General features: G+C 35.3%; 1 protein-coding gene across 1 annotated transcript in view; it reads left to right on the plus strand.

The window, feature by feature from the left end:
• Positions 1 to 412: 412 nt before the first annotated feature.
• Positions 413 to 15,397, plus strand: part of FAM83B (family with sequence similarity 83 member B) — a gene marked incomplete at its 3' end in the record, with an annotated part of 63,439 nt that continues 48,454 nt past the window's right edge. Inside the window, exon 1 of the mRNA XM_079933529.1 lies at positions 413 to 1,031. Coding sequence (XP_079789655.1) covers positions 588 to 1,031 — 444 coding nt within the window. The 5' untranslated portion in view covers positions 413 to 587. The remainder of the gene's footprint in view (positions 1,032 to 15,397) is intronic.

Below are 15,397 nucleotides of genomic sequence, written 5' to 3' on the forward strand. Positions count from 1 at the left end.
GTTTTGTGTGTACTTTTTGCCTCTTCATCTAATTAATAAGTTCCTGGAAAACAAGTGTTCTGTGCTTTTTATATTTCATCAGGATATATGTATAACAAGTAATCAGTAAGATTTATATAAATGGCTGGCCAGGCATTGGTTTTCTTCTAATTCTATTTTAAAATATTTTAAAACCAAAAAGAAACTGATCACACCATGTGTAATCCCAGATTAAAGGTAAGGAGGGTGGACTTTCTGGATATCAGAAAAGGAAGATGTATTTCCTTAGATGAGAAACTAAAGTTAGAGGTAACCTGGAAAAGGAATATCAGCTAGCAGTCTGTGAATGGGATTCTGTTTAGCTTATTTGTGATAGATATGTGAATTATGGTATTATTATTGCCACTTTGGATATGAAATGTATGTCATATTGAGCTACTGGTACTCATTTTTATGAGTAAATGTAAAAATAACAGTTGACATGGATTATGAAACATTTGATTACAGAATTCTAACTGATCTTGATTTCCTTCTTTTTAAATACCCAGATACCTCTCATCCCTGCACGAATGGGCATTTGAAAGTGCCATTGTCAAAGGTTTGCAAGCATGGAGAACTCATCAATGCTTTCCTCCTTGAATGACGAATGTAAATTAGACAATTACATTGAACCTCACTACAAGGAATGGTATCGACTAGCTGTGGACACACTGATTGAACAGGGGTTAGATGCATACCAAGAATTTCTTGCCAAGGAACGAGTGTCAGACTTTCTAGCTGAGGAAGAAATTAATTATATTTTGAAAAATGTTCAAAAAGTGGCACAAAGCACAGCATATGGTACTGATAATTCCTGCGATGATACCTCATCTTCAGGGACTTACTGGCCCGTTGAGTCTGATGTGGAAGCTCCAAATCTTGAATTGGGCTGGCCATATGTGATGCCTGGACTCGTAAGGGGTACCCAAATTGACCTCCTCTTTCATCCACCAAGAGCACAACTATTTACAATTAAGGAAACCATTCGGAAGATGATAAAAGAAGCAAGAAAGGTAATATTTCTATTTATAAATGAAAAATTTGAAATGTGGAAAATCACCAGAGTAGTATAACAGACATATGTGTTAATGAAAGAGTCTCTATATGTATAGACCATGCCTATTTCAGGAAATATATATATGGATACGTAGAAAGGTTGTAACTTCCCATACCTTGTAAATATCTGAGAGAGTGGTGTTGGGTTCCTACTACAGGTGGAGATTTCCTTCTCTTCATCACGTACATGAGAGATCTTCACCCATGAAGGCTGAGGTGTATGGACCGGAAAAGAGATGATTTGATGTATTCATAGCCTAAATCACTTACATTTTCCTTAATCTCTGAAAGGAAATATGTGGTTGGCAAATCTGGTGAATTTTTCTTTGTTCTTAACAGGACTGAGCCCTAATTCTTGTTCTGGATATAGTTTATCCTATTAAATAAAGCATAGATTTTCTTACTTATTTCCTAAGTTGTGTGAAAATGGTGAAAAATCAGGCTTGATAATGTAAAATTCTAAAGTAAAGTCCTGAGGTGCTTAGCATTTTAAGGCCTCTGTACTCTCTCTTAAATATTTATATTGGTTTATAAATCTCAGAAATTCTATTTTAAAGCTCAGATAAAACTGTAGAAATGTTCTTTTAATCAATCTAATAAAGCTTCTTGGGAGTTTTCTATGTACTCACCACCATGATGGATGCTTTGGAAACTACAACAAAATTTCCCAGGCTGTTTATTGAGTTTTAAAGTATATGATCAAAAAGTTATGATTGTTAACTATGAAGTGTCTATTTCTTAGTTATGGGTACTATACAGTATAGAAATTTAGACCTAAAAGGGGCCTTGCGATGCACACATACACGGCATTGCTTTCTTTCATGTCAACAAGACACAGAGATGCTTGGGAAAGCATGCTTTTATGAAGTACAGACATATTAGACCCTTGAAACCCACAGGGACATGGTAGTTTAGAAGACAGGCAACTAAGAGCCTCCCGTTCACATTAGGAAGACACAGTGTTCCAAGGCTACTGTCAAACTCAGGCTTTGCAAAAGTAAGGTGATTTTTTTTTTCCCTGGACCTTTTAAACTCAAATAACCTGACCTTGTAACCATATTAACTCCTTTAGCAGGGTTACATCAAGGGAGCACTAATCTATTCCAGTTGTTAAACATTAGCTATAGAATCAGGTACACGGTAGGTGTCCAAACTTTCATTGAATGAATTGAACTGTCAGTTCAATTTTCTGAATTGAACCATGAGGATTTTTAAAACTGGACTATCCTGTGCTCTGAGAACAAAGTATACAATTGTATTTTGTGAAACAACAGAAGTCAAGAAAATATATGAGTCCTTGTAAAGGTAAAACAACAAATATCAAGTACGAACATTTGTGAATTTCTTCTTGGGGAGACAATATGTTTTTGAACTACAGTGTTAACTGAAAATTGAAAAATACATCAGTGAAGCTTAATATTTGTTATTATGGTAAACTTAGTAGTTATGAGTTCATTAGCCTGCACCACAGCTAATCTCCTACGGGGCATTGCATTTCTGTGGCACAAAATGAAATTCAGGAGCTAGCATGAGCTCTTGGGCTAGCACTTACTGGAAACTGAACATTAGTCATGACCATCTGATGTATTTTTCTTTCTAATGTGGCAGCTATTTATTTAGTGAGCCTCTAAAAGTAATATCCTCTGCCTGGTCATCGTCTGCTTAGAATTCCTACTTGAATTAACAAGCTGAGGAACTCAAAGTCCAAACTGTAAAACAATAATGTAATGCTTTGCTTCTCTTTCACCAAATCTAAGTGGCATAAAATAAGAAAGAATTCTACCTTTATACATACCCAAGGTATGTATATTACCTTGTATATACATATCCAAGCTGAATTCAAAGAAAGAGAATTTTTGAACTTTATAAGTTGAGTATATTGAAATTGAATATAAATCATAATAGATTACTTAGTGGTTTTCTTTCCTTTTTTTTTTCCCGAAAGCATTGGAGAATGTGTTTGTTTCTAATCAGATGCAATAAATATTGAGGTTAAATGGGCTATAAATGCATGGGATGTATATTTTGCGAATATTTTGGAAATTTCTTCATATGTCACTATGTTAGTTTAAAGATTTTTGAAGGATCCAATACTCCAGAGAAGAAAAAGTTATTGATCACATTTTTACAAAATTTTAGACTATTTAGCCCATAACTGAACAAGGTCCTGTGAAAAATGTTAAAATAAGAAGAGCAAATATTATTATGAAATACCAGCTTGTTGAAACACATTGCCTTTTAAATATTCTGCCTGCTTTTCATGACTATCATTTGTTCAGCAGGTAAGTTAGGCTCTTGTAAACCTTCAGAATCAAGCCTGTTAGTTATTATGATAAACTTCTTTTTTCTGAACTATTTTCAGAGGACAAATTCTCTTTATTGGTAACTCTCAATGAATTGTCATGACAGGATGAAATGTATGAAGAGGATGATCTTTTTTTTCATAAAGTATTTGAATAATGTTTATTTTAGTGAATAGAATAAAGTTTTTTGCCTCTGTGAAATTATTTTGTTAATCAACATTACGAAACTCTGTGGAGCTATGAGGCCATAACAAGTAGAGCTAGGAACCAGCAAAGCAGAATCCAGGAAGTGATCTCAGAGAAGAACTTAAATTCGTTTTCACTGCTCTGTTTGCAATTAAGATAAGGTGCTTATGAAAATAAATGTCATATAATGGAAAAAAAAAATCTTAAAATAATAGAAAGGAGCCAAAAGCAGTTTTCTTAGAGGTCCAATCATTTGAAGTCTGATCATAACCACTGAAAATACTTTGTTTTTGAATTTCATTAATTTATATGCATTAGTTTTATTATCTCTGAATCATTCTGTTTTTATAAGCAGAATATAATCTTTATAGTATTTCAAAAATCCATAGATTTGTTTGTATTTGTTCATTTCATTTATGTCAGTTGTCACAGGTTATTCAGAGAGATTTTTTTTTTCTTCTTTTGTTTCCATTTCTTTTTTTTTTTCTTTTGTATATTTGCTTATTTGGCTATTTGACAATTTTCCTTTGGGAAAATCTAATTACAGGTAATACCCTGTGCCCTAAAATGGTCTTATTTTTATTTACTGGTTCTTTCCTAACTTCCTTCTATTTTTCACTGTGTGGTTGACATAATTAAATTTGGTTCAACTTTATAAAGTCTGATAGCATCTAGCAAGACTTTTCCCAGGTAATTATCTGTCTGTCAAGAGGTGTTCCCAAGATGATATATGCATTTATTCCTAATTACTTCTACTCTGTGTTATGAAAATGTCCCCTCTAATTACTTTAAAAAGTCATCTTTCACTAAAGTCATTTTTCTTCTGTCCACTCAGTGATAAATATCCCTAAAGTAACCATTTCTGGTAGTCTTGAATATGTAAATGTTTAACCAGAATGCTGTTGGCCTCTCTGTTTCCTAATTCTAGGCTAGCATCTTCCATAAGATGTGACTCTTACTCTTGTGAAATATGGGGTCGAGAAGATACATAAGCAAAAGTCTAGTGAGAATTAGGGCAGAAGTGATTCCTGAGGTGCTCTGTCCTGCATCTCCTGAGTTCAGATCTTGGTTGCTCCCTGAGTCACTGTTCCTAGGTGTGTCTGTTACAGCCTCAGAATTCTTAGTAATACAGAGAAACATTTACTACCAGGTGGCCCATTGCCACAAAAGGGAAGGTGGACTAATGATGGGGGCTTCTGGGATTTGATGGGTGTTATAAAAGTAGCACTGGACTAGAGGCTTGATAGCTAACTAGTTATGGATTGAACAAGTCATTGTACACCACAGGTATCTTCACTTGTTTAATGAAAGACATGAAGCAAAGCATTTTAGGGTTTTTTAAATCGAATGTTCTTATCCAAATCTCTAATAGCACTTACCACCTCAAGATTATTTCAATATGTTATACTGAATTAGTTCATTATATGAATAATAATAATTGTGTCATAGTGTGTCACTTTCATCACTATTACTTTGCAGCCATATCCTGCCCAGCTAAGTGATATTTATGTGTTTGTCAGTGCCTTTATTAGACTAGGGTTATCTCTCTCCTGATATTCCCAATTTTTATTAAGAATTTCCTCTCTGCACCCTCCCATTCCAACACAAAGAATATTTCTTTGTTTAAATTTGAGTCAAAATTAGTTTCTTCCAAAAAATAGCTTTTACTTAGTAAGATTTAATGACATTAGTATCCTGTGACATTAATTTGAACAGCTTTTCTTTGAATAAAATGCATTTTATGTGTGTGTGTATATACGTGTGTGTGTGTGTGTGAGAGAGAGAGAGAGAGAGAGAGACAGAGAGAGAGAGAGAGACAGAGAGAGACAGAGACAGAGAGAGAAAGAGACAGAGAGAGAAAGAGAGCGAGAGATCTTGTTAAAAATCTTTTTAAAATTGTACTGACTTTACAATGTTAACTCTCACTGTGTCTGCATGGGAATACTCTCTATATGCCAAACTCCTGGTTCTCTACTCCTATCCTCCACTACTAACAATAACCCTGATGATTTTAACACAGTTACTTTAACACAGTTACTTTAACACAGTTACACAGAAAGCTGCAGCCTCTTTTAATTGCCAATTTCAAATAATGCTCTTTTTCAAAGAGACTTCTTGGAATGACATGAAGGCTCTGAATCTCAGAGTCAGTTAGGGCTGGGTTGAATCCCAACTCAAACAGCTGTTTGCACTAGACATTATACTACAAACTCTCTGAGCTTTAGTTTTCTCATCTGTAAAACGGAGATGCTAATACTCCATAGGATCCTTGAGAGAGTGGAATGAATTGGCTGACCTATCTACCATGACACCTCCACATGTTTAATACCCTGCGTGTGGTGTTGAGATGATGGCGACCCCTTCTTCTCCTTCTTCTACTTTTCCTCTTACTACATTACTCAAGACCTTTATTTTGTCAAAGAATCCATCAGCCTGTATTTTTAAAATTAATTTTTATTGGAGTGTAGTTGCTTTACAATGTTGTTAGTTTCTACTGTACAGCAAAATGAATCAGCTATACATATACATATATCCGCTCTTTTTTGGATTTCCATCCGATTTAGGTCCCTACAGTGTATTAAGTAGAGTTACCTGTGCTGTGTGGTATGTTCTCATTAGTTGTCTGTTTTATACGTAGTATCAATAGCATATATGTGTCAATCCCAATCTCCCAACTCCTCTCACACCCCCGCTTCCCCCTTGGTATCCATACATTTGTTCTCTACATGTGTCTCTATTTCTGCTTTACAAATAAGATCATCTATACCATTTTTTCTAGATTCCACATACATGCATTAATATACAGTATTTGTTTTATCAGCCTGTATTTTTGTATCACTGTGATTTGGCATTTCTTCTTTAAAAGTGAGAGCAATGAATGACCAAGTCCAGTATGTAACAAGACAGCATCTTACCAGGAATGCCAGCCAGGGTTATTAGCTGTTGTTGAAATGACTCAAACCCATTTCTGAAGTATCGTGGTGATTATGTACACTGCATTAGCAATCTACATAGCATTTTCCCAGTATTACTGCTTAGAAAGTTCAAAATGGGAAAATTTTGATTCAACATAAGTTTGTATATTTGAAAATAAGACCCACTGTGAAGACAGCTTAGATGTATGAATTTTATACTCTGGATGTGCAGAAAAGGCATCTCTTTTATGGACAGGTATTCAGAGTTGAAGAAAAAATTATAAACCTGCTTTCTTACATAAAGATCCAAAGATCTGAAAAGATACAGAGTTCTGGTGAAAAGCTAAGGTGGAGGTAGGGGAACATTCTGTAGACCAAGAGGAAAAAAGGTAGTCATTCCATTTTCATCTTGAATTTTAAAAGTGATAATTTTATTAGATTTTTAAATAAAGACATTATACAAGGGTTCCATATTTATAAAAAAGAAGAGCAAGTTTTTGTAAGTTTTTAAAGTTCATATTTATTATAGACCTGCCATTTCGGGTCAAAAGTTGGTTTAAGTAACTCTGAGTTTATGAACTATTATTACTTACTAAATATTCTGATGTAATTCAAAAAGTAATATTAGGTATATTATTTAAGGTCTACCATAATTAGTCTTAGATTAAAAGACTTTGCTTTCCTGATAGAGTGGCTGTTTTTCTGCTCTGTGGAAGCAAAAAATCTGGTGTATGAAAAAATAAAAAAAATTGTTATATAAGACCTCCAGCTTGGTTTGTATACTAAAGTCATGTGTGATTTATGAGTTTCAGATGCTTTACCAGGCTATGTCTTATCAGGTAAAGTCTTAAATCGCCCATGATTTTCATTTTTAACCGATTTGAATTATTATTATTGAATTTGAATTATTTCAGAGTGAGCATGATTTATCTGATTAAGGGAAATGTTTTTAAGACCATTTTCTGTTCTCAGTTTTTACCCTTTGGTACTCTTTAATTCTTTTTCTTTTCTTTTTCCAAAATAAGCTGTGAGAAGCAATTCCTATAGGGACTGCATGTGGTGTGTACAATCTTTCTCTTGAACTTTGAGAGAGCCTGTTATTGACCATAGGACAAAATTTAGTTCTTTGTATTCTGGGTTCTCTGAAATAGACAGTTTATTTTTTATGATAATTTGTTTACTCATTTTCCTTCCTGTCATAGGATTAAATTTTTAAAAACTTATTTATTTATTGAAGTGTGTAATATTTTTCTGATAATACACCTTTAGTAGTGTGTTGGAATGGCAAAGCTAATCATAAAACATTATGATCATAAAACATTCAGTTTTCCTAATGTCTAAATAATACTTAAAGTTCATAGGGATAGAATTTAGCAGTTTTGCAAACTCAGATGCCTTTAGAGCCAAGCCAGAAAAATAACCCTGCACAGGAGAACGGGGCAAGTAGTATTCTAATAGGAAGCGGAAGGAACATGGATGAAGAGAACTCTGTAGGCATCTTTGTTTAAAATGTTATACATAAAATGTAGTTTGCAGCTGAATGGGATGATAAGCTTAGGACCTCAGGTACACATTGAAGTATCTTATCAAATGTTAACTTCCATGAGAATAAAGGGATATAACTTTCTTTTGCTTATCTGTCCTCCTAATGAGATGTGAAATGTAATGGGGGGTTGCTATGGGGACCCTTTTGAGATGAGGGTGGCTCTCACACCAGACGGATGTTTGTATTCCAAGGATTCTGCCTATTCTCCTGTAGTTGCCACAGATTCATCATGTGGCATATACTTTTATATCAATCATTCATATCTTTTAACTAGTCGCTCTTCAAATTATCTTGAAAAACGTTGCTTTTATTATCAGGACTGGAACTAGCATCTGATTTTGAGTAAAAGATTTATCTTATGTTATCTAGTAACAGGAACACGTAATTTATTGAGCACTTATGTGTCATGTACTGGTCAGTATTTTGCATGCAGTACTTTAAACTGACCTTCATACCTTCCTGTGAAATAGGTACTTTTATTATCCATACTTTACTGATGAATAATCTGCTATCTTGTGATAGGTGTGACTAAGTCAGTGGTGATGATCTAAAAGGGTCATAACTGGAAACTATTAATAGCTGCATATTCCCAAATGGAGGTTTTAGAAGACCTGGTTGAGAGGGTCTGGGATGGAGACCAGTTGGTGGGGATGTGGAAGCACTGGTTTCTAAATGGGTCAGGTACAAAGCCATTGTGGGGTTACTATTAGAAGTCAGAAGTGACCTACTGGAAATGACAGAAGGTTATGATACGTAGATGAGATGTAGCACCTAGAATGCAGACTAAATCAGGATGTCCTGAACAGAAACGGGTTCTCTGAGTTTCAAATAAAGGAGACATTCAAAGAAGTAAGAGAAGGGCAGTCAATGAGGTTGTCCTCTGGCCTCTTCTTGGTTCAACTATGACTGGGTCAGCCAGCCTTTGGCCAGTCTTAACAGGTGACAAGTATGGCAAGCTACTCATTCATTCAGCAAATATTTATTTAATGTCTGCTGTGTGTCAAGTAGAGTTCTAAATTCTGAGGATACGGAAGAGAATAAAGTACCAAAGAAACCCTATCTTTGAATGGAGCTTACTGACAAATAGGGAGATTTAGATTTTAATAAGCGTAATAAATTAGGAGTGCTATGGAAAAAAACAAAACACAAATATGGCTGGGTAAGGAGTGCTGATTAAGAGCGGTGGCAGGGGTTAGTTTGCGATTTTAAATTGGTTGTTCAGAAGAGGCCTCATCAAGAAGGTGACATTGGAGTCAAGATTTGAGGTAAGAAGGAATGAGCCCTGCATCTCTTTGAGGGCAGAGCAGACTAGACATAGGGTAAACTTTAGGGCAGGGACATGCCTTCTTGTTTGTTAGAGGAACAGTATGGATGCCAGTTCCTGGACCCAAGAAAGCAAAGGGGAGATGAGTTAGGTGAGTTCAGAGAGGTATCATGGAGGTCCTCATGGACCATCACAAAGACATTGGCTTATGCTCCATGTAAAATGGGGAGCCACTGGAGAATTTTGGGCAAAAGAGAGACATGATCAATTTGAAATATGCTTTATTTTAAAAGGACACATCTGGCTGCAGTATTGAAAATTGACTATAGGGGCTTAAGAATAAGCATAGCAGAGGCTATTACAATAATTCAAATGTGAGATGATATTGTCTTAGATCACCAGGATGGTAGCAGTGCTGGTCAGATTTTGGATCTATTTTGAAGGCAGTAAAATGTGGGGTATGAAATAAGTTGAATAATATAAGATGACCCCAAAATTTTTGGCCTGAGCAACTAGGATTATGGCATTGTCCTTTGAGGTTGGCCTCAGAGTCATGAGAGAGTTGGAATCAGAAAGCAGGCAGAGACCAAGGCACAGAGGCTTTTAAGTTATCATTTTCACCAGAGCCCTGAGATAGTCGACTGGTGATGGCAGCCACCAAGAGCAACATGTGTCTAAATAGAGATTAGGGTTCAGATTAGAATCTACATCCAGCGTGGCTGGACTTGGAAATAGTTCTGGTCCTGAGCTCTTAGGTGAGAGGCGGCCTAGGAAGTACCTGGATAAGCCTCAGATACAACGAAGTAGGTAAAAAAAAACATGTGAGATAAGAAGACTGTCTGGATGATGACCCGGGACCTGATAAGGCAGGAGGTTATATAACCTGCTGAGAAACAGAGTCTCCCAAAGGCAAGTGTTAAGCAACCCCATGTGCTGGTCAGGTGAGGGGAAAAACAAGAACTGGGAGGGTGCCTTTGGGACCTCACTTTCTTCAGAGGTCACCTTGGGTCATACATGTTGAGGAGTAGGAGATGTACTGTGGAGAGCTTGACATTTTAGACAACAGGGAATGTGGGGGGAGTAGAGTGGGGCTGTAAAAAGGAAGGCGGTGGGGGGTGTGTGTTGAGATCAAATTGTGAAGGTCCTTCAGTCCAGCTTTGTGGGTATGGACAGTGAGAGGTCATGAAATGTTTCTGAGTAATACCATTACATCCGATCCTGGATATATTAACATTTTGTTGGTTAGCTAAAATGTAGAGGGAAATATAAAACAGTTTGTAACATATGTTGGGATAATGCTCACCAGCAGACTGATAATGGCCTGGAGCTGACGACGTCTTCTTGAAATGAGAATATACCTTCAATTTCCTGCAGGAATAGAAAACTATAACTACTTAATTCTGTGCCCTAAAGAAGATGATTTAGGGGGTAGGTCTTAAAGCTATTTAAAAATGTCTTAATATTTTAAGTCAATAAAATTTATTTCTGTATAAAAAGTCTCAACTACATACTATATTATATATAGTTTATATGTCTTTATTGAATCCCTGCTATGTTCAAGACAATCTGTTAGGTCATACAAGTAGAAAAATAAACACTTCAAGTGGTTTAGAGTCTAATATTTGGGGGATGTGCTAAAAGATTTCTGGGAGTTGTATAGATAAGAGGTTGAGGGTGTATGGACATTATGTGAGTGACCTATGTATTACAAAGGGGCTGGATTTTTTTCCCACCTTTTTACTCTGTGTATCAGAGTGTTATAGAGATATTTCCTGAAGTTTCAAAGTAGAAAAGTTTTGATGTAGTTGAAATGCCTTCAAAATATTTGCTGGCAGAGACAGATTACTAGTTCAATGATTGCATAGAATAAAGGTTTATTTTTTCTTATTATCAGAGTATACGTATTCCTTATAGAAAATATGGGGGAAAATACAGGAAGGGGTTAAGAAAATAAACTTTAGAAATTTTCTTCCCTCTAAGATATAAATAGATGGATAGAGAAGTACATGTGCACACAACTGTGTGTGTGTGTGTGTGTGTGTGTGAGAGAGAGAGAGAGAGATCTCTGAACACCCAATATTAGATCGCTGAAATAGAATGTTCGCATGTAAAATAGTTGAGATCATATTTGAAATTATGTATAACAATTTGCCTCCTGCTTTTTCCACTTAGGATTTTTCCCATAATAAAATACTTGATTTCCTGTGCTGATAAGCAAAGGCATATAGAACAGGGGCAGTGGAGGCTGCTTGGGTGCAGGTAATAAGGAAGTTCATTGTCTCTTGGGAATTTGAAAACAACAATAAGTCTGACTAAAAGGCAGTGTGCTTTTTTTATGACACCGTGTGCTGGCAGAGACCGTGTAAATAATATCAGGGATAATGTGCTCTTTCACCAGGGCAGCCTCTGCTGCAGACAGGGCGGATCCCTGCTACCTGGACCCGTACCTACCCTCCTCCCACCCCTCGGCACACCAGTACTGATATGATGAGCATCTCCCAGTAATATTCCTTTAGAAAGCCTTTAGAATTTAGAAATGAAGAAAGCCTCATAACTATTTTTGCATAATTATTAGCTACTCAATAATTAATCTCGAAGCTTTAAAAGCAGAAAAATCAGTAAGTGTACATTTTCTTTCCTTTGGGCTGTATTAATGTCTTATTAATCATCACCTATCAATTTTCCCCCTAAGAAGTCAAACAAATATTTTAAATAAGTAAATAAATGTGAAAATGCAAAAACATTGCCATTTGGCTAAATATCAATCCAATATGTGCTACTGGAAAATCCATAATCATGAGAAAAAATCAGTATCTGAGTCACAGTACATAGTCATACTCAAGCCTGCTGAAATTTGGGAGCAGTTACTTAAAAACAGAAAAGAATCTCGGGTTAGTGACCATGTGGTCTTTTTACTAAAGAGCAGTTGGAAATTGAGAAAGTCCAAAAGTGCAAAGTCACCCAACTGATTAATAACTCTCAGTACAGATCATATTCAGGGGTCTTCCATTCCCAGACTCATATCACGTCGCTTCTCTACTGGGAAGGAGAACTAAATTTGTTCATGACATTAATACTATCTAGCATTTATTGGCTGGTATGTGCCAGGCTGTGTGCTAAGCTCTTTATATGTATTAATATTTATATTCACAACAGCTCTCTCAGGTAGGTACCTCTGTTGCCTCCTTTCATGGGTGAAGAACAAAGAGGTTAAATAATTTATACTAGGATGTGAAGTAGGCAATGCTGGTACTTGAGTCCAAACAGAGCACCTGATAGACCTTCCATGCTGGTACCAGGCAAACCACTGAATTCTCAGGACACTTTTGTACAGGTCCTATTACATTCGGGTTCCTGATGATGTACCAGATAGAGTCCAGGTCAACAAGCATGGCGTATATGAGGCTCCTCCTGTTAAAGGTGGCTCCCGCTGCATTCTCACCTTTGTGCTTTATCTCCTTCCACCTCCCTCCTGTCACTTGACCCTGCAGTGTTACTTACTGCCATTCTGTGGGCCTTTCATGACAGCTTATTGCTTCCTAATTTTCTACATGATTATTCCCCTCCTTGGAACATCCTTTTCCATATTCTTTGCCTCCCATTCATCTTTGAAAATCCATGTTCAATTTTACTTGCTACATTGAGCCCTGATCAGTTTTCTTGCCAGATGTTGATTAGTTGCTCTTATGATATTGTCACCTTTATACTTGTGCTTTGGATTTTAGATGAGATATGTTTTGCATTCTGTCATAGGGCTCAGGGTTCTCTACCCATTCTTTTCTTATTTTTTAAACTAGGTTATTTGTTTAAGATTGATTTCTAAGAATTTTTTATGCCATATATTAATTATTTGTCAGATACATGTCTTGCAAATCTCCTCTGTGGCTTACTTTTTCACCCTGATATGGTATATTTGTTTGATAAACAGAGGTTCTTAATTTTAATGTAGCTCAATTTTTTATTTTTTATTTTAGGATTAGCTATTTTGGAGTTTCATGGAAGAAATATTTTTCTACCTACGATCAAGAAGATGTTCTCCTTTGTTAGCTTTTAGAAGTTTTATTTTGTCTTTCATATTTAGGTTTACAAATCCTTCTGGTATTGATTTGTGTGTGTCATATGAGGTCAGGGTCCATTTTAATTTTTGTAGAGTTACTATCTAGTTGACCTAGCACCATTTATTGAAAAGATCATCCCTTCTATGCTGTACTGCAGTGACACTATTGTCATAACTTAAGTGACCACTTTGATATTAATATATTTCTCACTGTATTCTGTTCCTTTGATCTATTTCTTAACCCTGTTCCAAGACCACAGTGTTTTAGTTTTTATAGCTTTATAGTAAGCCTCTCTATTTGTTAGCATAAGTATTCTAGTTTTGCTCTTCTTCAGTATTGCCTTGGCTATTCTAAATCCTTGGCTTTTCTGTAGGAATTTTAGAATCATCTTGTCAATTAAAAAAAAAAATCTGAGCTTTTGATTGGTATTATATTGCATCTGTAGACTATTTGAACAGAATTAAATGTTACAATATTGAATCTTCCAATCCATGAATGACATATGTTCCTACATTTATAGTTATAAATACTTTCTTTCAGTGAGATTTTGTAGTTTTCTGTATATAGGTCTTACATATCACTTGTTTGATTTATTAATGGTTATTTGTTTTTTTCTGATATTAGAAATAATATTTGAATATTTTTGTTCTAATTTTTCTTCTTTGCTAGTGTGTAGAAATACAATATATTTTTCATATTTTGACCTTGGATTCAATGACTTGATAAATTCATTTATTAATTCCAATAGTTTATGTATAGACTATTTGGAATTTTCTAGATATATCATCATATCTGTAACTAATGCTAGTTTTATTTTCCCTTTTGCAATCCATGTAACTCTTTATATTTTTGATTTACCTTACTACATTGCTAGGTCTTCCATTACAATGTTGAATATAGCATGAAATACAAACAGTACTTGCTGTGAATTTTTTTTTAAACAAGCTACCATTGCAGTTGTAAAGACTTTTATTGTTGCTTGTTTAGAGATAATGTATTTTTTTCTACATCTGCTTTTAAGGCTTCCTTTTCATGTCTCATTTTCAGGAGCTTTAATATGATGTAACTGGATGAGGACTTATTTTTTAATTTTTTTTTTCCTTGACATAGTAGAGCTTCTTGAATCTGGCTTGTCTTTCTGTTGCTTTAGAAATATCTCAGCTAGCATCTCTTCAAGTGTTGATCCTCCTGTTCTATTTCTGCTCCTGTCCTAAGAATTCTAATTGCTGGTGTATACATCTTTGTTTATTTTTACTTAAACACATCCCATATAATTCATATTCATTTTTGTATCTTCCATAATTTTTTCCCTGTATATTTCATTCTGGATATTTTCTACATAGGTATCTTTAAGTCTTAACCAATCCTTTCTTTGAGTATTATTTATTATTAAACTCAACTGTTGAATTCTTAATTGGGATGGTATTTTTCAGCCATTTAATTTTTTTTTTTTTTAGGTTTGGGATTTTTATTTATTTATTTATTTTTAACACCTTTATTGGAGTATAATTGCTTTACAATGGTGTGTTAGTTTCTGCTTTATAGCAAAGTGAATCAGCTGTACATAAACATATATCCCCATACCTCCTCCCTCTTGCGTCTCCCTCCCACCCTCCCTATCCCACCCCTCTAGGTGGACACAAAGCACTGAGCTAATCTCCCTGTGCTATGAAGCTGCTTTCCACTAGCTATCTATTTTACAGTTGGTAGTGTATATATGTCCATGACATTCTCTCACTTTGTCCCAGCTTACCCTTCCCCCTCCCCGTGTCCTCAATTCCATTCTCTATGTCTGCGTCTTTATTCCTGTCCTGCCCCTAGGTTCTTCAGAACTATTTTTTTTTTCTTTTTAGATTCCATATATATATGTATTAGCATACGGTATTTGTTTTTCTCTTTCTGACTTACTTCACTCTGTATGACAGTCTCTATGTCCATCCACCTCAGTAAAAGTAACTCAATTTCATTTCTTTTAATGGCTGAGTAATATTGCATTGTATATATGTGCCACATCTTTTTTATCCATTCATCTGTTGATGGATACTTAGGTT

The sequence above is a fragment of the Stenella coeruleoalba genome (assembly GCF_951394435.1).
Source record: "Stenella coeruleoalba genome assembly, chromosome: 10".
Classification (NCBI taxonomy): Eukaryota; Metazoa; Chordata; class Mammalia; order Artiodactyla; family Delphinidae; genus Stenella; species Stenella coeruleoalba.